The sequence below is a fragment of the Gopherus flavomarginatus genome, chromosome 1 (assembly GCF_025201925.1).
Source record: "Gopherus flavomarginatus isolate rGopFla2 chromosome 1, rGopFla2.mat.asm, whole genome shotgun sequence".
Classification (NCBI taxonomy): Eukaryota; Metazoa; Chordata; order Testudines; family Testudinidae; genus Gopherus; species Gopherus flavomarginatus.
In genome coordinates, this window is record NC_066617.1 from 249,045,811 (window position 1) to 249,069,845 (window position 24,035).

The 24,035-nt window shown below is 42.3% G+C and overlaps 1 protein-coding gene across 2 annotated transcripts in view; it reads right to left on the reverse strand.

The window, feature by feature from the left end:
- The window catches only part of VWA3B (von Willebrand factor A domain containing 3B), a 146,871-nt gene that overhangs the window by 51,996 nt on the left and 70,840 nt on the right, over positions 1-24,035 (reverse strand). For both annotated transcript variants that reach the window (XM_050932009.1, XM_050931999.1), the window contains exons 21-23: positions 13,042-13,160; positions 5,252-5,302; positions 4,316-4,535 (exon numbers count right to left, since the gene is read on the reverse strand). In XM_050932009.1, the coding sequence (XP_050787966.1) occupies positions 4,316-4,535; positions 5,252-5,302; positions 13,042-13,160 (390 nt within the window). The remainder of the gene's footprint in view (positions 1-4,315; positions 4,536-5,251; positions 5,303-13,041; positions 13,161-24,035) is intronic.

Sequence of the window (24,035 nt, forward strand, 5' to 3'; positions counted from 1 at the left end):
CTGTTCCTAAGATTCTAGACAAGATTCTTGATGTGCTGCTGGATGAAACAGTACAACCCAACTGTCTGGATTTGCATATCTGAAAACTATCAGCTCTCCAGTACAGGAAATATTGCTGTTTTTTATTAACAGAATACTAATGTGAACCATGTGTTGGTTACATTAGAAAAGAAACTATTCAGCAGTAGAATTATATTGATATACACTGACCCTGTGAGGTGCTGAGCACCCTCAAATCCCACTGAAACCAAAGGGAAGTGAAAACACTAAAAGCCAGATCTTCAAAGCTATTTAGGCTCCTAATTTCCAATCTGGGCCTAAGCACCTTGTAGCACCAAGCCCTTGCATTGTAGTTACTATGAAAATGAGAGAAACTTAGGAAGATGTTTTCAGTAGCCATTCTAAAAATTGTGATCATTAGTGTCTCTTGATGTTCAGCCACATCCTTAAGTTTATCCTTAGATTTCATACTATGCAATAGTTGCTAAATTAAGTAGCTGTATTGGATCAATACATATTTCATCACAAAAGTTATTTTGAATCTAAAGCATTAGATCAGGGGTACCCAACGCAGTGCCTGTGGGTGCCATGGCGCCCGCCAGGGCATCTAAGTGCACTCGCGTACTGGCCGTCGGACGAGCATCCGCCAAAATGCCATCGACATTCGGCAGCATTTCAGCGGCAACGCCTCTGGATGACGCTGTTTACCGCTGACAAATAGCATCATCCAGAGGCATTGCTGCCGAATTTCGGCAGGATTTCGGCAGACCACCTCTGTGGCTCGTCGTCTGGTGCCCGCCAGACAAAAAAGGTTGGGGATCACTGAATTAGATCAATTAAAATTTTAATTAATTTAAAAATCTTAATTGGAGAAGGAAAATTCTTTTCCAAAAAGTACTCGGAATGATAATCAGTTTAGCCTTGACAATTATTTTAGAAAATTGTTTATGCATTTTTATAAAAATTAAAAAATATGTATATTTGCAAAGAAATTCTAAATTAAAACAAAACAAAAAACAAAACGAAAACCCACCATACACACAGACATATATACACAGGCACACGTTTACTTCAAGGCATTTTGTAAGAAAATACTAAAAATAAATTCCATATTAAAAAAAAAAAAAAAAAAGGAAAAGAAAAAGAAAAAAGAAAAAACATTCAAGACTAAGGCCAAAAACGTATTTACCTATCATATAACTTACAAAACAAAAACAAGAAAGAATATGTAAGCATATCATAAATATTACACTCAAACAAATAAATAAACTATTCTTGTTAAGCCTAAAGAAATATAACATGCGGCTACGTCCTTAACTCTGACCCAGAGGGAGATATGTACTTTTGTTTCTCAGTTTCAGCATTCTTTTTTATGGATACGGTTAAGTGGTAAATATTATCTGTTAATAATATTGTCAAACCAACATGGAACCTGTTGGCAAGTTACTCATAACTGCATAATTGCTGTTTCTTAGAAATAATGTTCATTGATTTATGGTAAACTTTTGTATGTATGTTACCTCCATCTGGAGCTGATTAATTTGTACAGGGAGGGAGTATTGATTTGGAGTCCAAATCTACTTCCCTCCAGCACTGTAAAACTGTAGGAGAGCTGAAGGCTTGACACTGTGCCTCAGCTTGGGCTGGGATACAGAAAAAATAAGATCATGAAGCTTAAGGTTGGACTCTTCCTACAACACAAGTTTGGATACCTGTATTCTATACTGGAGCTGCACCCACCCACAGGTACTTACAAGGAAGTGATATACCAAGTTTGCCAGCTAGTATTTCACTTGCATACCACACTGAAACCAACCCCCTCACACATTCAACACTTCAGAATAGTTGCAAGCCCAGAACTTGCCTTCTACAAACTGCCCTCAAACGCCCTCTAAAGAGCTGGAATAGAGAAATGGTAACCATGAAGCTATTGCAATGGTCAACAATCTACAAAACAATTAAAGTTTTATCTTACCGAAAAAACATGTAAAGAATATGTTATATGTACATATAGATATAGAAATGTCCTACAGGAATCTCACTAGTATGCAATAGTAAAACTCACCCAAAGGCCCACTTAACCACTTAAGCTCTCTGTTAGCCTTGTGTTTAGGAGGATCACAGGCAGAGAAACTGCCAGGGAGCAAAGAGGATATGTTTAAACTGCATACTAAGCCTAGGCTCTGATTCAGGTTTAAGCCGAAGCCCTCCTTCCACAAAGCAGTTTCACTCAAGTCAGCAAGCACTCAGGACCAGGTCCTACAATTTTGCTAGGGAGATGGGTCAGGGCCTGAATCACTCTGAGACGGTCCAACCTCTTTCATTTTACTATGTGGACACCGTACAAGGTGCAGGACTGAGCTAGAAGGCCTGTGTAGTGCAGAATGGACATGTTAGCATGGCTTTGAGACCCAGGTCCAGCAACTGTAAGCCCAGATTTACAATGCAGTGTGGATGCTCTAGCCTGGGATTGGAAACATCAAGTCCGCAAGCCCAGATCCCACAGAGCTGGGTTTACAATGCAGTGTAGACATACCCGGAGAAGGGCTCAAATTTGCTGCACTTACATGGCCCAAAAGCTCCTCAAATGGAAATGTGAAGGTGCAATGGCCACTACTTCAGCCCCATCGATTGGAATAACAGTGGTAGAGAGCCAACAGATTGGGCTGGTGGTGGATTCTATCCAATCCAACCCCTATGGAGTTCCCTGCACAAAATCTAACTATTCAGGCTTAGTATGATGCATTTAAGTATTCTTTTTTAGAGGAAACAAATCTACCTTTTGTTAATGAAAAGAAACATGAGGTATGTGTGTATGCATATATATTTTTATAGGTGTGACTCCAGATGGCACAGAGCTATGATATTTACCCAAAAGGTTGCATGTAATATGTCACTGGAAAACTAATAACTCAATGATCATTATCAGAGGGGTAGCTGTGTTTGTCGCTTTTTACAGATCCAGACTAAGAGTCCTGTGGCACCTTATAGACTAACAGAAGTATTGGAGCATAAGCTTTCGTGGGTGACTACCCACTTCATCAGATGCATCCACGAAAGCTTATGCTCCAATACTTCTGTCAGTCTATAAGGTGCCACAGGACTCTTCGTCACTTTTCAATGATCATTAAAATTTTCATGTGATATATGTATGTTTAACCCACAAAGAACTTTACAGGTATGCAGGAAATATGTGATAAAAATGTGTTTAGATCAGGCGTGTCAGGGAAGTTGACAAATGGGTTTTCTCCAGACAAAGGAAAGAGGCCAACACCTCAAACCAGGTGTGGACAAATTCAACAGGCTACTCTATTGTATTGGAGGTTGCAGGAAGAGATCATTTGCTTTGTCAAAAACCACCAGTGGGGAAGGAACCAGCATGGAGTCTACACCAGACAGCCTACCATCTACACCCAGCAGGACAAAGGAACTTTATCTAAGGATATACTTCAAAGAATACATTTCAAAGATTTACTAGACTATAAAGAGAGCGGAAAAAAAAACCCTAAATTATCCTTCACCTGAAGAGATAAAGGAACCAAGCACTCTGAGCTCTATGAAAGGTCCTAGCCAGAATGCCTGGTCAATCAAGTTGGAAAAGAGATGTGGTGAGAAACACTTATTTGAACAAGTTTGTTATATCAGGTTTTAGTCTTAAAAGTGTATTTTCATTTTTGTATGCTTGTAATCCTTTCTAGCTTTATTCCTGATACTTGGTATCACTTAAACTTTTTTTACTTTTACTATAAACCAATTTCATGCTTTGATTCAAATAGAGTGATTACCTTAACCCAAGTTAAACTAATAAGCTGCTGGGTACTGTCTCTTTAAGGAGCAGTGAACTTAATACCTTCTGTGAATGTTTAGCAAGAGGGCTGGCACTACAGGTCAGACGTTTTGGGAAAATTCAGGACTGGGGAGGCATTGGGGTCACCCTGCAGAAAGTAATTGGGTGATGGAAGCCAGGATGTGACCTGTATGCTTGTCTGCTGGGGTCTTGACTGTGAGCCAAAGCAGCTTAGCATTTAAGATCCCAGAGATGCAGGGCAGGTGGTGACAAAACCACTTACTGTTCTAGTTACAATAGGGAAATAAACTTTTCCACAAAATAGCAGGTGATCACTACAGCTTCATCTCTTTTTAGAAGCATTATTAGCAACTCAGTCTGCATCTTCTTCCCCAGTTTGTATAGAGTTATGGTTAGTGCCAACCTATCAAGTAGCTAAGTGACAAGTGACAGGTGAAATTATCCTAGGAGCAGACACTGAAGAATATTTGAAAGAAAATGTTTGATTGCCCAGCTTGTACAACCTACCATTTTACTGTGGTTGATGTTTGATACAGAGGTTCTTTGAATTTCCTTTTTGGCAGCTTCCTGAAGATCAGAGGCTTGTTGGATGTAGGTTAATCCTGACAGAATCTCATCTTCCAAAAGTGTCACATCATCATAAGAAACAGGCCAACCCAGATTTTCTAAGGCCTGTAGCAAAGCTTCCTTGTGTTCCATATACGAGACTGGCTCCTCCTGCTCAAGCCTTTAAAAAAATTAGAATAGTTTACAATTATACATAGTAACATTTTTCATTTTCAAGACACTGTACAAATGTTAAGTAATTAAGCAGCACACTGCCCCCGTGAAGTAAATAAATGCTAACTTCACTGCTCTTAGGGCTGTTCTACATACAGTTTTTGTACCATTCTAACTATATCAGTTTAAAACCTGATCTGATTAAAGTGCTACAAACCCCCAGAGTAGACGAAGTCATACCAGTGTGAAGGTGCTGATAATCCGTATAGTTTATCCCCTCACAAACCAATCCTTGGAGTGCTACTCACTGGCCAAGTAGAGAAGGGTTTATGCTGATGCCAAAGATGATGATGTCCCAATCCTCCCAAACCCTTGCCATTCACACTGAGCACAGATTAACACTGTTAAGGAGAAGTGCTTATTCTCTTTTACAAAAATGAACAGCAAGGGGGAGAAGAAATCCTCTCACTTTGTAACTCAGTGGGTGGCAAACCAAAACCTGAAGCTTACATGTTACTGTATCTCACAGAAAAAATTTTACCAGTAAGGTGTAGACAAGAAATACTTGAAAGTAAAATAAACTGGCCATGACAAGAGCAGCCACAAAAGTGTGTTAAATATTTATAGCCTGATTCTCAAAGGTGCTAAGCACCACAGCTCCCATTCCATTAATAAATGTTTCAAAAATTAAATTATTGAGACAGGAAGAAGGTGAAAACTTACTTGTCTCTTTCCTCTTGAGATAGTGCTCTCCAAATAATTAGATTTAGGCGCCTATTAAATAAAAGAAAACAATTCCTGAGGGAATGTGGTCAGTGTGTGGCTGATTATCATAATATCAATGAATAAACAAGAACACTCAGTTCTAAAGATATCTACCATGATTTGTATTCTGAAAGCACAAACTGTGTTCTTATCATTCAACTATGAATTTATCATCTGCAAAAGGACATAGGAAAACAGCATCTTCCATCTGGTAGCAACATGATTATTTCAGGGTCACTGACAAATTAGTGGCAATCACTAATGTTTCCCGCTGGAATTTCAGTGGAGAGTTCAGTCCAGCACCCAGTAATCTAAACTGAACAATAGTGCTGATTTAATGTCAGCCAAGAGCCGCCCCTGACAAGTTAACAGCTTCAGCATGAAGGCACTTGAGAAGCAATGTTAACGATTTTTTCCCCATTTAAAAATCAAATGCAATCTCACCATTTACATTTCTACTTCATTCCACTCTGCTCATTAAGGAAAGCTGCTGTGGTGAAAACAGAACTACCTACTCAAAAGCACTCAAGTTCTGTCATTTTAAAAACACTACAGGTTTTTCCCTTTCTTGCAGATTATTTGTCTTTTTTTTTTAAGGCATAGATTACAAGTTTCTACTAGCCAATTTAATTTACAGTTGTATCCCTAAATGTCAACATCCCAACAATTAAGCCATCACATAACTATCTCTCATTTCACAATGCAGAAGCAAATCTCTGGGAGTTCTAGCTGCCATCATACAGAAAAGTGAACTCTGCTACATTATTGTTTACAAATGTCTGAGCTGGCATCAGTTCATTTCAGAGACAACTCAGACCTTTCCAAACACTTGTCTTTTTCCAGTCTTGGTGAATTAACTATTGCAACAGTCTATACAAAATTAGATTCTGAACATGGATTTCCGACTGATTCAGTTCATCTGCCAAGGAAAACAAGAACCAGCTACTTCAGAATGTAAATTACTAGTATATTCATATTCTGCATTCTTAGCATGCTCAGCTGTCTATTTCACACTTCTAAATTCTGCACATTCATAACTAGCTCATTTGTAAATGTCTGTAACTATTCAAGATCACACACTCTTTGTAGTTCCCAGCTTTTTTCTCCTTTGCTGAAGGATATTTCTCCATGGGAACATGAAATTATTGTCACCACTTTCCCCCTCTCTTAATTTTATGCTAATAATCAATCTAGGTATGGTGAGGTTATTGTCATGGTTTCTTATATTCTTGAAACTGGCATGTACTAACATATTGTCTAATTCATAGATGTCAAAATAAATTTGCGACTATTCACTAAGCTAAACCCTCGCAAACCTTGCAAATTCAATTATCAGAAATTTAATACTGTATTCATAGCACAAAAGACATTGTTAAACTGATGTTTCAGATGGAAATGTGGAGTTATAATTTGTCACTTACATCCACTATAGGTTGAAACTTGGCATCCACATACTTAGGCAAGGAATGATTTCACCTTTCACACGTAACCCATCTCCATCCTCAATGACATTTGCTGAAACTGTTAAAATCTTTATTGCAGCCTTGCAACTGCAATGCTATAGTTTAATTATACCAGTGTTTCTATTTTATAATCTTAGTTTCAAGGATTTATAGTCTGAGAATCTGGGATTTTAGAAAACTGCTTTTATTAAAAATTGTTACATACAGTAGAACCTCTGAGTTACAAACACCTTGGGAATGGAGGTTGTTCATAACTCTGAAATCTTTGTAACTCTAGTAACTTTGAACAAAACATTATGGTTGTTCTTTCAAAAGTTTACAGCTGAACATTAACTTAATACAGCTTTGAAACTTTACTATGTTGCTTTCTCTTTTTTTTCTTTTTAGTACCTTACGTTTAACACAGTATGGTACTCTGCCTTTTTGAGGGGAGTAGGGGGGTAATTTCTTCTGCCTAATTGCATACTTCCAGTTCCAAATGAGATATGTGGTTGCTGAGTTCATAACTCTGGCGTTTGTTACTCTAATGTTCTACTGTATATGCCTTTTCCATAGTGAACTCCATGGTGCAAAATTCCATAAGCAATTTTGTTTTTGTCTCACAAACTAAGAAGAAACAATATTTTTGGTTTTGAATAATTTGAATAATTTTTCACTCACTTCTAAAATGTTCATTTTGAAATTTTCATTAGTATTAATGCTCATAACAACTAATGTGTAAAAAATAAAACTGACTGAAGGCATATTTGTAAAAATATTGGACGCAGTCCTGCAAGCCCTTATTGATGCTAGTAAACCTGACTCACTTTAGTCAATGGAACTAGCATCAGTAAAGACCACTCATGTCAGTAAGTTTCAGAGAGACCAGGCATAATACTTTAAAAGTCAGGCCTGTGCTCTAGCTCTTCAGTAAAACACTCATAATATTTTATCAGAAGACATTTTTCTCCCCCTTACAACTCTACTGAAGTCAATCAGGATTATTTTTCAACAAATTCCACAGTAGTGAACAAGATGGAAATAGTTATCAAAACCTCACCATTAAAATCAAGGACAAAATTCCCATTGACTTCAATGAACACTGGATCAGGCCCTCTAAAACTATTAACATTCAATCTAGTGAGAGCAAAATAAAAACAAATATATCTTAATTGATTTCCATAAATATTATACAAAATAGTTTCCAAATCAGTTTTTACTTTAAGACCACGAAACACAGGGCAGGTCTACACTACACCAATGTAACTCTTTAAGTTAATGGAAGAGAGCTCTCCTGTCAGCTTAATAACTCCACCTCCCTGAGAGGGGGTAGCTATATTGACAGGAGAAGGTCTCCCGCCAACATAGCACTGTCTACATGGGGTGTTAAGGTTGGTGTAACTATGTCGCACAAGAGTGTGGATTTTTCACACCTCTGTGTGATGTAGTTATACCAGAGTAAGTATGTAGTGTGGATCAAGACACAGACTTGGCAACACAAAGTGGGAATGGAAAAGGGATTTGTTTGTTGTTTCACAAAGGATGGAATCAGTCACTGAGATCTGTGAAGGAGAGTAAGACCTTGCCTACATTACAGTTTTGTTGATAAAAGTTATGTTGACAATCAAAAAGCACTATAATAAAAATCGATATTGCATATTCACACTCACTCCCTCTGTTGGCAGAGCATGTCCACACTTGGGGCACTACCATCGACTGTGTGAGCAGTGCACTGTGGGTACGTATCCCACAGTGCAGCACGACACCTTCTGATGTTAGGTCTTGCGGGAAGGGGGAACAGATCGCAGCACATCTTGGGACGAAGCTCAGTGTCCCATGATGCATTGTTTTCCATCCCAGCATTCCATGGGCTTCCAGCTTTCTTTTGTGGCATTTTTCTATGGTCCTTGTTTGCTGTGCATCCTGGCATCTTTGAATAAAGGGATGGATCCTGCTCTGTTCTCCTATGCTCGGATAACTGTCATTAACACATCACAGAGGGCAGTATTATTAATCAAGAAGTTCCTAACTGAACAGGACTCCCAGCTGCCTGACATGGTGTGTGATATGGATAGGAGCAACTTTAGATTTCTTTTGGTATTCACAGAACAGCTGCACACGGTGAACCATTGCTTTTGGTCTTGGGAAAGAACCACTGAATGGAGGGATCACATTGTCAGGCAGGTCTGGGATGATAAGCCGTGGCTACAGAACTTTCAGATGCAGAAAGCCACCTTCCTGGAACTGTGTGCAGAGTTCGCCCCAGCACTGCAGTGCAAGGATACCAGAATGAGAGCTGCCCTATTGATAGAGAAGTGAGTGTCAATTGCTGTGTGGATCACTGGGGCTGCATTAATGCAAGTGTGCAGGGCAATTAATTGCATCCTGCTACAAAGGAGCGTGACTGGGAAATGTGTGTGAAATAGTGTACAGCTTTGCAGAAATGGGTTTCCCCTAACTGGAGGGGTGATAGATGGCACACATATTCCAATTCTGGCACCAGACCACCTTCCGATGGAGTACATCAATAGGAAATGGTACTTATCCATCGTGTTGCAGGCACTCATGAATCACCATTAGCATTTCACTAACTTCAAAGTGGGGTGGTCTGGGAAAGTGCATGACACACACATCTTCAGGAACACCAGCCTGTACAGAAAGCTACAAGCAGGGACTTTCTTTCTAGATCAGAAGATTACATTGGGGGGATGTTGAAATGCCCACATTGATCATGGGAGACCCAGCATACCCCTTAAAACCATGGCTCATAAAACCTTACACAGGAAACCTGGATAACAGTAAGGAGCAGTTCAACAACAGGCGGAGTAGGTGCCAGATGACCACGGAATGTGCCTTTGGCAGATTAAAGGCACGCTGGCGATGCCTTTATGGCAGGTTAGACTTCAGTAAGGGTATTATACCCATGGTCATAGCCGCACGTTGTACATTGCATAATATTTGTGTAGCTAAAGGTGAAAGGTTTGCTCGGGGTGGAGTGATGAGGCAGACCGCCTCACTGCTGATTTTGAGCAGCCGGATACCAGGGTTATCAGAGGGGCCCAGAGGGGCCTATTTGAATCAGGGAGGTTTTGAGGCAACACTTCAAAAAGAAGAACCAGTAATGTACATCTCTGTGATTGGTACTGAAATGTTACATTACATCTAGTTTTCATAGGAAGCAATTGTGAAATTTGGGCCTTAAATTCCAGTAAGCCAATGATTAAACTGCCTATGTATGGCTTAGTAGTGCCTGCTATCTCAATTTGTAGGACACAAATAAAGATTAGTTATTGTTCAAAAATTTGCCTTTATTTCAGAAAAAAACAACACATGCACAAACACACAAAGATGCTTGGTGGGAAAGGAGGGACCAGAGAAGGGAAGACTTTCAGAGCTGTGTGTAGGTCCAGATGTCATTTTGAAAGATGTCCAAGAGGGTGGAGTGAATGGGAAACTGAGAACTTCTGGAAAGCAGAAAGGAACATGTGGATGGAGTTTGCAGGGGCATGGAAAAAAAGAGTTCTGAATGTGCTGCAGAGGAGGGCGGGCAAACATCTGCTCAATCTGAGGTATTATTAAGGACTTCAGCATCTGCATTTGCTCTTCCATGACTTTAACCATTTGCTCAGTAGTATCCTTAACAAACTCCTAATTTTCTTTTCTGTCCTGCCATTCAGCTTCCCTCCACTCCCTGCATTCCCTTTTCTCTGCATTGGAGAATTGCAGTACCTCTCGGAACGTGTCTTCTTTGCTCCATCTTGGGCGTTTTCTTGTCTGGCAAAGATGCCCTGCTGGTGTGTGGGGGGTGTCCCTCAAGGCCACATCTGCAGAAGCACAAGAAACAATGCACAGAAACGTGATTGTTAAGTTCATGCACAGCATTGAAACATTTCAGTAAAATACACCTCTGGTAACATAACAATCACTTTCCCACTGACCCTTGGTGAACATCCCAAGCATGGTGAGTGTTGGTTGGAAGCAGGGGATGCTCTACATGAGGAAAAGAGTGCTCTGGAAGGGTTGCAGTGCAGCCAACTGGGGAAAAAATTCTTAATTCTACCACACTTTTCCACAGGTATGGGGTCACTGTATCAGATATCTCCCTGCTGAGGGTAAGCAGGGAAATGAGAGCATATCTACTACATACTTGTAGATTCTGCCCTGGTCCCTATGCTGCTCACCTGTGTGCTGCTTTGGTCTCTGCACAAGTGATTGCCGAATGGTACGGGAAAGTTTCCTACCACTGGGGAAGGAACAAAGCTGCTCTGCCAAGGAACCTTTAGCAGAGGATTGCTGAGTACCTCCAGGAAAGATTCCTAGAGATCTCTCCAGAGGATTCCCATGAGATCTCCGCGTGCATCAACACCCCTACTCCACCATATTGATTAGCTGCACAGGGAAATGTCCAGCACACAGAAACACAGGAAGCCTTGTACATTTCTATACCTTGAACCCATCTCTGAACTACACAAACCACAGCCACTTACCAGATGTCTCATCTCCTGCTTCTTGCTCACTGGAGAGCAACTGCTTAAACTGGCTAGAAATCTCTGGAGTGATAAACAGTTCCTGGCTGCATGCCCCATCAGATGACCCAGCCCGGAGCTCCTCATCGTCTTCTAACGCCACCTCTTCATCAATAACTTCATCCTTTGGGTTAGGTCCTCTTTCCGCTGCCTCCAGGCCCGCCGAAGTATTCATGGGGCTCTTGGCAGAGGAGGTAGGGTCACCACCAAGGATAGCATCCAGATCCTTATAGAACTGGTAGGTCTTGGGTGCAGCACCAGAGCAATGTTTTGCCTCCCTCCCCTTATGGTACACCTGCCTCAGCTTCTTTATCTTTGCTCTGCATTGCACCATGTCCTGGTCATAGCCTTTTTCAGAAAAGCCTCAAGAAATCTGCCCGTAGATACTAAAATTCCTACAGCTGAAGTACAGCTGGGACTGCATAGCCTCCTCCCCTCAAATACTGAGCAGATCCAGCAACTCCACAGTGGTCCAGCCAGGAAAGCATTTGCTGCATGAAGCCGCCATGGTCACCTGGTAAGATGTGATGAGATCTCTCCACGCCGAGCAAACAGGATATGGAATTTCAAAAACTCCCAGGGCTTTAAAGGGGATGAGGCAGATGCTTTTTACTTGGCTGCAGGACAGTGGACTTCGAACTGCTTACCAGAGCAGTCAGGACGGGCATTGTGGACACCTCCCAGAGGCCAATTAAAGCAATAAAATCAAGCGTGGGTGTCTACACTGCCACTTTATCAACAAAAATTTTGCTCAAAAAGCCTTATGCCTCTTGTCGGGGTGGTGTTATTTTATTGCCAAAGAAGGGCATTTTTACTGCCAAGGGTGACATTGTCATGTGTGTGCATCCATTGTTTTGTTGATAAACGCTGCCTTTTGTTAACAAAACTCTGTAGCATAAACAAGGCCTAAAACTTGGGAAGCCAACTCAACAATTAGTCAAGAAAGGAAGACTCAGATGTCATAAATGTATTAGTTATTAAATCTGTACATTTTATTAGAATAAAATTTGACTAGATATGTAGTTTATTAAAGTTTTTTGTCCTTAAAATCCTGTTAAGATTACTAATCATCACATAATTTTCAAAAACCACAAACTTAAAAGCCAAGAAAAAAATAGTTAAGATTTATAAAATCCTTTCAATGTCTACTTCCTATCTGATCCTGCAAACAATAAGTAAAACACAACTCTTCTGGAAAAAAACAAAAATAGGGGCCAATATCTTACAACACGGCTGCCTAAAGTTATGCTCCTAAACTCATAGTTAGCCTAAATAAGTAGTCTGATTTTCAAAAGTGCCAAGCAGTCAACAGCAAAACTCAGGACAATTATTTAGGCACCTAAATATGGATCTAGGAGCTTAATGTTAGGCACCTGTTTATTTCCTTGGCTATATTTGTATTATGTTTCTATTTCAGAAAGGGTTTTGTTTTACATTTAACATTTTGAGATTACAGTTGAAATTAAAATGAATTTTTGTTACTTAAAAAGAAAAATGTGTGTATTATGTGTGCAATGTAATATTTATGGTGTCCCTGACTATTCATTTACTTTTAATGCCACACTTTTGAAAAGAACATTTCTCTGGTAGGAAACATTTTTAGACAATGGTGGCTGTTTGAAAATGCTCAAATGTACAGAATGTTAAAATACATCTTTGAGGAGATGGATTAGTGAGCAAAGCACAGGTAAGGCAGTCAGAGATGTAAAATGAACCCAATTCATCATGAAAAAACAGAGTTAGTCTGTCAGCATGGAGAAAATCTGAAGAGCAGACTTACCTTTCATAGGATTTAAGTGCTTGTTCCAGTTTCTCTTTATAGGCATCAAGATTCACTGCCTGAGGATTAATTAGTGTGATCCGATTCTTGTCATTGCTAACATGGGCCAGGGGTAACACCTACAAAACAAAAAAGGGGGAAAGACTTCATTTATTGTGTTCTTCTTTCTGTACCAGAATACTGGAATACCCTAACCTTATGTACGCAAGGCAAATCTCAAACGAAAAAAAGGAAAAGTAAAGAAAAAGCAAGCACTTGATGTGAATGATCAAGTGATTGGAGACCCATGAGACTGATCCCAACCAAAGTTAATGAAGCTGAAACATAACATTTGTTTCTGAATTAAGACATCATTTTCTTGTACTACGTGTACACAAGCCTTGTAGCTACTGTGACCCCTTTAAATAAAATGTTGGAACCCAGCAAATGAATTCTTATGAGGCAAGGGAAATTAAGCTAGCTAAATCTGTATTTAAATTCTAAATGGAATGAGCAGCACTCTCTCTAGTCTTAATCTACTAGCTAGAGGGCAGCACAGAAAGGATGCAAACAGGATCTACAACATGAACATATTATATACTGCATTATTTTAATACATCATTGTATTATACTTCTGTATACAACACCATCATATTGCCATCTATTTTTACACAACATGCAAATAGAGAATTTACTTATTTAAACATTTTAAATGTCATCTCTTATACCTCAGGGGCAGATTCCACCAAGATATTTTGGTTCCTAAAGATGCAGATAGGTACCTATTGTGATTTCAAAAGATTGAAGTAGGTTAGATTCTTAACTCCCACTGAAACTAATGTCACTGATTTCAATGGGAGCTAGATGCCACACCTGCATAGGCACTTTTGAAAATTGCACACAGTGTCTATCTACATTTTTAGGTGTCTAAATATCTTTGAAAATTTGGCTCTAGGTGTATGACAGGATCTACAGAAGCACACTTCATTACAAAAATAGCACAGCCAGACACCCTAATAAGGGATCTTAAAGAAAAGAGGGGAGCGAGACCTCTCACAACTTCCCAACCCTCAAACAACTAAACTATTCCAGGGTAATTCTGGAAAAACTCCAGTGCACAGTACCACAAGGAAATATGAAACATGGGGTACAGGAGGAAGATACTACTGTGTTCAATGTAACAACACAGATTCTGTAAAACTTCTTTCGTCTCAAATGGTGCATTTAAATCTCTTTCCCAATGTCCATCTGAGTTTGAAGCATGGATGACAGAGAGCTGGCTGAAGTTCAATCCTGATGAAACTGAAGTAATGTTGATGGGTTACAGAAAACGATCAGAAGATGCATTTGTAATAACCTTAGTCCCAGATTTGGACCTTAGCGTCCAAAATATGGGGGTTAGCATGAAAACCTCCAAGCTTAGTTACCAGCTTGGACCTGGTACCTGCTGCCACCACCCAAAAAATTAGAGTGTTTTGGGGCACTCTGGTCCCCCTGAAAAACCTTCCCTGGGGACCCCAAGACCCAAATCCCTTGAGTCTCACAACAAAGGGAAATAATCCTTTTTCCCTTTCCCCCTCCAGGTGCTCCTGGAGAGATACACAGACACAAGCTCTGTGAACCCAAACAGAGTGAATCTCCCTCTCTGTTCCCAATCCTGGAAACAAAAAGTACTTTCCTATTCCCCCAGAGGGAATGCAAGGTCAGGCTAGCAATCCAACACACAAATCTCCCCTTGATTTCTTCCTCCCACCAATTCCCTGGTGAGTACAGACTCAATTTCCCTGAAGTAAAGAAAAACTCCAACAGGTCTTAAAAGAAAGCTTTATATAAAAAGAAAGAAAAATAAGTACAAATGTTCTCTCTGTATTGAGATAATACAACACAGGGTCAATTGCTTAAAAGAATATTGAATAAACAGCCTTATTCCAAAAGAATACAAATCAAAGCACTCCAGCACTTATATTCATGCAAATCCCAAAGAAAAGAAACCATATAACTTACTATCTGATCTCTTTGTCCTTACACTTGGAAACAGAAGACTAGAAAGTAGAACTACTTCTCCAAAGCTCAGAGAAAGCAGGCAGCCAGAAAACAAAAGACCTTAGACACTCAATTCCCTCCACCCAAAGTTGAAAAAATCCGGTTTCCTGATTGGTCCTCTGGTCAGGTGCTTCAGGTGAAAGAGACATTAACCCTTAGCTATCTGTTTATGACACGCCCCCCAAATTGCAGACAGTGGGGAAGCTCACTGGCGGCGATTTCCTTCTAGAACTTGAAAATAAACAGATTAATACAACACATACACCTTTACATATACTCCTAAGTATATAACTAACAGACTTTTACATTTTAAGAACACTTTTTAACTACTGAATTCTGGGAAACTCTCACGGGAGAGTGCATCAGCAACTTTATTAGAAGCTCCTGTGATGTGTTGAATTTTAAAATTAAAATCTTGGAGAGCTAAACTCCAACGAAGAAGTTTTTTGTTGTTCCCCTTGGCAGTATGAAGCCACTTTAGTGCAGCATGGTCAGTTTGTAGTTGGAACCGCCGTTCCCAAACATATGGGCGTAGCTTTTCCAGGGCGTACACAATGGCATAGCATTCCTTTTCACTGACTGACCAGTGACTTTCCCTCTCAGACAGTTTCTTGCTGAGAAACACGACAGGATGGAAGTTGTGATCTGTTGCTTCCTGCATGAGCACTGCTCCTATACCACGCTCAGATGCATCTGTGGTTACTAGGAATGGCTTGTCAAAATCCGGGGCCCTGAGCACAGGGTCAGACATGAGCGTTGCCTTAAGTTGGGTAAAGGCCTTTTGACACTTATCAGTCCACTTAACTGCATTTGGCTGGGTCTTTTTGGTCAGGTCGGTCAGTGGGGCAGCGATTTGGCTGTAGTGTGGTACAAATCGCCTGTAGTATCCGGCCAAGCCTAAGAAGGATTGGACCTGCTTCTTTGACTTTGGGACAGGCCACTTTTGGATAGCATCCACCTTGGCCTGTAGGGGGTTTATGGTTCCTCGACCCACCTGGTGCCCCAGGTAAGTCACTCTGTTTTGGCCTATTTGACACTTTTTGGCCTTAACAGTTAGTCCTGCCTGCCCGATGCGCTCAAAGACCTTTTCCAGGTGTAGTAGGTGTTCGGGCCAGGAGTCTGAAAAAATGGCCACATCATCGAGGTAGGCAACTGCAAATTCTTCCAGTCCAGCTAGTAGACCATCTACCAGCCTCTGGAAGGTGGCGGGTGCATTTCGAAGGCCGAAAGGAAGGACATTGAATTCATACACCCCCGCATGGGTGACGAATGCTGACCTCTCCTTGGCAGGTTCATCTAGCGGTACTTGCCAGTACCCCTTGGTTAAGTCTATTGTAGAGATGAACTGGGCACGTCCCAACTTTTCCAATAGCTCATCGGTACGTGGCATTGGATAGTTGTCCGGACGAGTTACAGCATTTAGCTTACGGTAGTCCACGCAAAAGCGTATTTCCCCATCTGGTTTGGGTACCAGAACCACTGGAGATGCCCATGCACTGGTAGATGAGCGGATTATACCCATCTGTAGCATGTTCTGGATCTCCCGTTCTATAGCGGCTTGGGCATGAGGAGACACTCGGTAGGGTGGGGTTCTGATTGGGTGAGCACTACCTGTATCAATGGAGTGGTATGCCCGTTCAGTCCGTCCTGGGGTGGCTGAGAACAATGGGGCGAAGCTAGTGCACAGCTCCTTGATTTGTTGCCGCTGCAGACGTTCCAGGGTGGTTGAGAGGTTCACCTCTTCCACGCCACCGTCTTTTTTCCCGTCGTAGTAGACACCGTCAGGCCACTCAGCATCATCTCCCTGGACTGTAAACTGACAAACCTGTAAGTCTCTGGAATAGAAAGGCTTGAGAGAATTAACATGGTACACTTTAGGCTTTAGTGAGGAATTGGGAAATGCTATGAGGTAGTTTACAGCTCCCAGGCGCTCTTGGACCGTGAATGGCCCTTCCCATGATGCTTCCATCTTATGGGCCTGTTGCGCCTTCAAGACCATAACCTGGTCTCCTACCTTGAAGGACCGATCTTTGGCATGTCTGTCATACCAGGCCTTTTGCTCTTCTTGAGCATCCTTTAGGTTCTCTTTAGCAAGGGCAAAAGAGTGTCGGAGGGTGCTTTGTAGGTTGCTTACAAAGTCCAGAATGTTAGTTCCTGGAGAAGGCGTAAACCCCTCCCATTGCTGCTTCACCAACTGTAATGGCCCCTTAACCTCGTGACCATACACAAGTTCAAATGGTGAAAACCCTAAACTGGGATGTGGTACAGCCCTGTAGGCAAACAGCAACTGCTGCAACACTAGGTCCCAATTATTGGAGAATTCGTTGATGAATTTTCGTATCATGGCCCCCAAAGTTCCATTGAACCTTTCCACCAGGCCATTGGTTTGATGGTGGTATGGGGTGGCAACCAAGTGATTCACCCCATGAGTTTCCCACAGTTTTTCCATGGTCCCTGCCAGGAAATTAGACCCTGAATCTGTAAGGATGTCGCAGGGCCAACCTACCCTGGCAAAGATGTCTGTTAGGGCCAGGCACACAGTGTTAGCCCTGGTGTTGCCTAGAGCGACTGCTTCTGGCCATCGGGTAGCAAAGTCCACTAAAGTCAGTACGTACTGCTTTCCTCTGGGCGTCTTTTTTGGGAAAGGGCCCAGAATATCCACAGCTACTCGCTGAAATGGGACCTCAATTATGGGGAGTGGCTGGAGAGGGGCCTTGACCTGGTCTTGAGGCTTTCCCACTCTTTGGCATACCTCACAAGACCGGACATACTTGGCAACGTCCTTGCCCATCCCCTCCCAGTGGAAGGACTTCCCCAACCGGTCCTTGGTTCTGTTCACCCCAGCATGGCCACTGGGATGATCATGGGCTAAGCTTAAGAGCTTCCCCCGGTACTTAGTTGGAACCACCAACTGTTTTTGCGGCTGCCATTCTTCCCGGTGTCCACCAGAAAGAATTTCCTTGTATAAAAGTCCTTGGTCTATAACAAACCGGGATCGATTAGAAGAGCTGAGAGGCGGTGGGGTGCTCCGTGCCGCCGCCCAAGCTTTCTGAAGGCTGTCATCCACTTCCTGCTCAGTCTGGAACTGTTCCCTTGAGTCTGGGGTCACCAGTTCTTCCTCAGACTGTGGACTTGGGCTTGGTCCCTCTGGAAGCGATGTAGGTGATGGGGTTGTTTCCGTTGCTGGTGAACCGCTCTCCGCTGGTGCACCTGAGGGTATTTCAGGCTCTGGCCGAGCCTTTTGGGTATGGCTGTCTGTGGCTTCTGCCAGTTTTGGCTCGCTGGCGCCCTCTGGCGTTGAGTTTGAAGATGTAGTTGCACTTGTTGGTGCTGGTTGCTGTTCCAGTTCCGGGCCTGGGACTGGAGATGCTGTGGCTGTTTCAGTGGTAGGCATGGAATCCGGGTCCACTACCTCTGTCTGGGTCTCTGGTAACACAGACGGGGCCTCTGTGGACGGTTCAGGAACAGGAATGGGTCTGGAAGCTTGCCTGGTTTGGCTACGTGTAACCATTCCCACTCTCTTGGCCCGCCTCACCTGGTTGGCCAAGTCTTCCCCCAGTAGCATGGGGATAGGATAATTGTCATAGACTGCAAAAGTCCACATTCCTGACCAGCCTTTGTACTGGACAGGCAGTTGAGCTGTAGGCAAGTCTACAGCTTGTGACATGAAGGGGTAAATTGTAACTTTGGCCTTTGGGTTGATGAATTTGGGGTCAACGAAGGATTGGTGGATAGCTGACACTTGTGCCCCCGTGTCTCTCCATGCAGTAACCTTCTTTCCGCCCACTCTCAAATTTTCCCTTCGCTCCAAGGGTATTTGAGAGGCATCCGGACCTGGGGATCTTTGGTGTGATGGTGGTGTAATGAATTGCACTCGCATGGTGTTCTTGGGACACTTGGCCTTGATATGTCCCAGTTCATTACACTTAAAGCATCTTCCATCTGATGGGTCACTGGGCCGAGGTGAGTTACTGGAGACTGGTGAGGTTGAAGGGTAGGGTATCTGTGGCTTTACTTGGGTGGTATGTGGGGTCTTTGGCTGTCCTCGGTTGTAGGGTTTATGGTCTGTGTGCCCCCTGGGGTAATCGTTCCCCTTGACAGTAGCTTTCTTGCTTTCTGCCAGTTCCATCCATTTGGCTCCAATCTCCCCCGCCTCAGCGATATTCTTGGGGTTTCCATCTTGTATGTACCGTGTGATGTCTTCAGGAACACCATCCAAGAACTGCTCCATTTGTATGAGGAGGTTCAGTTCTTCCAAGGTTTGAATGTTGTTTCCTGTTAGCCAGGCCTCATAGTTTTTTGCAATGTAGTAGGCGTGTTTGGGAAATGACACCTCTGGTTTCCACTTTTGGGTTCTGAAGCGCCGACGGGCATGATCTGGGGTTATCCCCATCCTGTATCTGGCCTTGGTTAGAAAAAGTTTATAGTCATTCATTTGGTGCTTAGGCATTTCAGCTGCCACCTCTGCTAAAGGTCCACTGAGCTGTGACCTCAATTCTACCATGTACTGGTCTTCGGGAATGCTGTACCCAAGACAGGCTCTTTCAAAATTTTTCAAGAAGGCCTCGGTGTCATCACCTGCCTTGTAGGTGGGAAATTTCCTGTGCTGTGGAGCAATATTTGGCGCCGGGTTGTTAGGGTTGGCTGGCACATGCAGCCCAGCTTTTGCCAACTCCAGTTCATGTTTTCTCTGTTTTTCCTTCTCTTCATTCTCTTTTTGTTGTTTTTCCATTTCTTTTTGTTGTTTTTCCATTTCTTTTTGGTGTTTTTTCCATTTCTCGGTGGTGGGCCAACTCTTCTTCTGCTTGTTTCCTTCGGTAGGCTCTCTCTTCTTCTTCTAGTTTTCTTTTGTGTGCTGCCTCTTGGGCTGCCTGTTTTCTTTGGAAGGCTGCCAGTTTCATGCTTTCTTCCTTTTCTTTCATCTCCATCTGTCGCCTGTGTTCAGCTTCTTTGATTTGTTCTTCGGCGTCAATTTTTGCCTTAGAAGTCATGGTTCCTGTTTTCTTGTGTTGGGGTGCCCTCCGGTGTTTATCTTCTGAACTGCAGGTTCTGTTGCCTCCTGAAGTCTGCCTAGCAACAGTGCTTTTTTCCTTTTCTCTCTCTAGCTAATGTTCAATGAAAGGAAACCAGAAAAACCACTTTATTTGCATGCATATAAGTGCCGGTACTTGCTTCCTAATGGGAGGGCTATTGCATGACAAAAGACCCTCAACAGTTTCTTAATGGCTTCTCGCTTAACATGCAAGCCACAACTGCCAGAGAGAGCAGAAAAAAAAAATCTCTCTGGTTCCCTTTTAAAACCAACTGTTTCTCTCTGCTAAAAAGCCCTTAGCAGAGAAAAGAAAAATATAATATTTCTACTGGCTTCTGGGTTCTGTCTATCTCCCACCAGCTGCCACTCATGTAATAACCTTAGTCCCAGATTTGGACCTTAGCGTCCAAAATATGGGGGTTAGCATGAAAACCTCCAAGCTTAGTTACCAGCTTGGACCTGGTACCTGCTGCCACCACCCAAAAAATTAGAGTGTTTTGGGGCACTCTGGTCCCCCTGAAAAACCTTCCCTGGGGACCCCAAGACCCAAATCCCTTGAGTCTCACAACAAAGGGAAATAATCCTTTTTCCCTTCCCCCCTCCAGGTGCTCCTGGAGAGATACACAGACACAAGCTCTGTGAACCCAAACAGAGTGAATCTCCCTCTCTGTTCCCAATCCTGGAAACAAAAAGTACTTTCCTATTCCCCCAGAGGGAATGCAAGGTCAGGCTAGCAATCCAACACACAAATCTCCCCTTGATTTCTTCCTCCCACCAATTCCCTGGTGAGTACAGACTCAATTTCCCTGAAGTAAAGAAAAACTCCAACAGGTCTTAAAAGAAAGCTTTATATAAAAAGAAAGAAAAATAAGTACAAATGTTCTCTCTGTATTGAGATAATACAACACAGGGTCAATTGCTTAAAAGAATATTGAATAAACAGCCTTATTCCAAAAGAATACAAATCAAAGCACTCCAGCACTTATATTCATGCAAATCCCAAAGAAAAGAAACCATATAACTTACTATCTGATCTCTTTGTCCTTACACTTGGAAACAGAAGACTAGAAAGTAGAACTACTTCTCCAAAGCTCAGAGAAAGCAGGCAGCCAGAAAACAAAAGACCTTAGACACTCAATTCCCTCCACCCAAAGTTGAAAAAATCCGGTTTCCTGATTGGTCCTCTGGTCAGGTGCTTCAGGTGAAAGAGACATTAACCCTTAGCTATCTGTTTATGACAGCATTAAAAAAAAGAGTGCCTCTAACTGAAAGTATATCTCTGCCATGTGTTACTTGTGTCTGTATCATGGGAGTCTGACTGGATTCCCAGTTATTACTAGATGATCATCTTTCAGCAGTAGTCAGATGGCTTTTTCTCCATCTGCGGCTGGCTCCAAGGTTGCCACCTTTTCTTTCCGAGAATGACCTCGTCACTGAGATTTAAGCATTTGTGTCACCTCACTAATAGACTACAGCAAATCACTTCATAATGGACTACACCTTAAATCCATTCAGAAGCTAAAGCTAGTGAGAACATGGCAGCTCAGTTGTTCATAAGTAGAGTATTTTGTCCAAACAGATGAGATCAGTCTTTGCTCAGGAGGAAATACTCAACAAGCAATGCCTGCCTCTGGATTTCCGGATGGAGTTCAAGCCCTAAATAACCTGGGACCTGCTTACTTGAGACATCACCTGTTTACCAATCCCATACTGCCACAGTTGAGATCAGCAGTTTTGCTCAAGCTGCAGTCCCCTTTATATAAAAGGGGTAAGAGACTGGCAGGATTTTCTCCACATAGGCTCCCTTTTCAACAAAATGCGTCCCCCCAGCACCCTTTATCCCAACAGTACAATATATTAAAATTCAATATAACTTCTCAAGGAATGGGTCTAATAGTCTGAGTGGTACTTGAAGGGAAAGCAAAAATACACGCGTTATTATGGCATTAAACTTATTAAATACACCACAATCTGCAAAGCAGATACACAAAAGAATCTACAGAGAAGTATTCCTCCAGAACTTTCTAGAACACCTTTTATTCTGGATATGAAACTGATGCATTGTGTAATGAATTAATCTCTTTGAAATAACTCAGGTGAAACTGCCAGGGCACACAAAAATGAAAGAGCACACGAGCATGATGTTAATGAAGAATTGCCATGGCAACCTTTTTGCTTGCTTCTCTATTTCCAAAACAATAAATCTGATGCTAGTGCATTAATGTTTGTAGAGGATGAAAATAAAAATGTCCTCTAAGAAACCAAAGGAGCATTTTACCTCCAACAAAACCAAGATCTGAGGAGAAAGAATACCAACAATTGTGTATGTATTAATGATTCTGAATGGAGCCTTTTCAAGTATAGGAGCAACCAAGATTCTTAATGCAACCTCATAATTCCTGCTCAAGCTTTATAATTAGAGTCCTACCAAATTCACGGTCCATTTTGGTCAACTTCACAATTATAGGATTTATTAAATAGCCAATTTAGTGGTTTCAGATGTTGCCATTTGAAATTTCACAGTGTTGTAACCATGGAGGTCCCGACCCAAAAGAGAGAGGGGAGGGTCACGGGATTGCCACTCTTACCTCAGAGCGGCCTTCAGAGTTTGGCTTCCAAGCCAGCAGTCACGGAGCTTCCTGCAGCCAGGGGAGGTTCCCAGTGGTGAGTCTGACCTGGCCCTGGGAGCTGCCCCTGCAGAGGAATAAGAAGTCCCGTCCCTCCCCAGCCCAGCCAAGACTAGGAGCTGGAGCTGACCCTCCCCTACAATAGCCAAATTTCATGGGGAGATCAGATTTCATGGTCCGTGATGCATTTTTCAAAGCCGTGAATTTCATAGGGCCCTATTTATAATTAAAGTCACACCTATTCTCAACTTTTCCTTCAAGTGTTGGCATGGATTCCAAAGGAGATTGAGTTCCAGGGCTGATAAAGGTAAGTTGACTCCACTTAGTAGTAGTTCCAGTTCCTTTCCTTCCTTGACATATAGCATATTCGTGACCTGCAATAATGCAGGCTCCAGCATTTCGGGCCATAACCTACCATTGAGCTATTCATTCGATGTCTTAATGAAATCTGTGGGCAAGTTCTCTATAAAAATAGTTGGCAGGACAGGAGTGTTAATTTATAACTGCTTCTAACGAGAGCGGGCAAATAACTGATTTTTTGATTCAGCCAGCAAACTGAAAGATCAGAGAAAATCAGTTCATTTCCAAAAAGGTTTGGAATTTGTCAGCAACTTGGAAAAGTCTGTTTCAGATCAGGTATGTGTGTTTCCCTTTATAACCTTTAGCTCAGTGGTTAGGAAATTGGTATGTGGGAGACCCAGTATCAAATCCCCACTCTGGAGCAAGGACTTGAATTCAAATCACAGCCCTGCCAGGTAAGCATCTATCGACAGGTTATAGGCTACTCTGGGTGGGTTGCTCTCAATTTCTCCGGTTGAAGCTGTTCCACTTTATTTAACTACTTAAATATTCAGTGGGCCAAAGTGTGAGTGACTCTATAGCCTCGTGATTAAGGCACTGATCTAGGAGATGTGGATTCAAATCTTCCCTCTGCCTGACTAAAAGGAGGAGTTTGAATCCACATCTCTTAACCCTCTCTCCCCAAGTGACTGCTTTAATCACCAGCTATAGAGTCACTCTCACTTTAAAGATTGTGACAAAGTTCCTCCTTTACCTTGGTGGGTCCTGCGCTTATTGGTGGATTTGCTCACCTCACTGATCTTCCCCTCTGGTGGAACCCACAGTATGGGTCAACTCCTCCTGTGTCTGATCAGGAGTTGCAAGGTTTGGGGGGAACCTGGGCTTGCCCTCTACTCTGGGTTCCAGACCAGGGCCCTGTGGATTGCAGCTGTCTATAGTGCCTCCTGTAACAGCTGCATGACGGCTACAACTCCCTGGGCTACTTCCCCATGGCCTCCTCCAAACACCTTCTT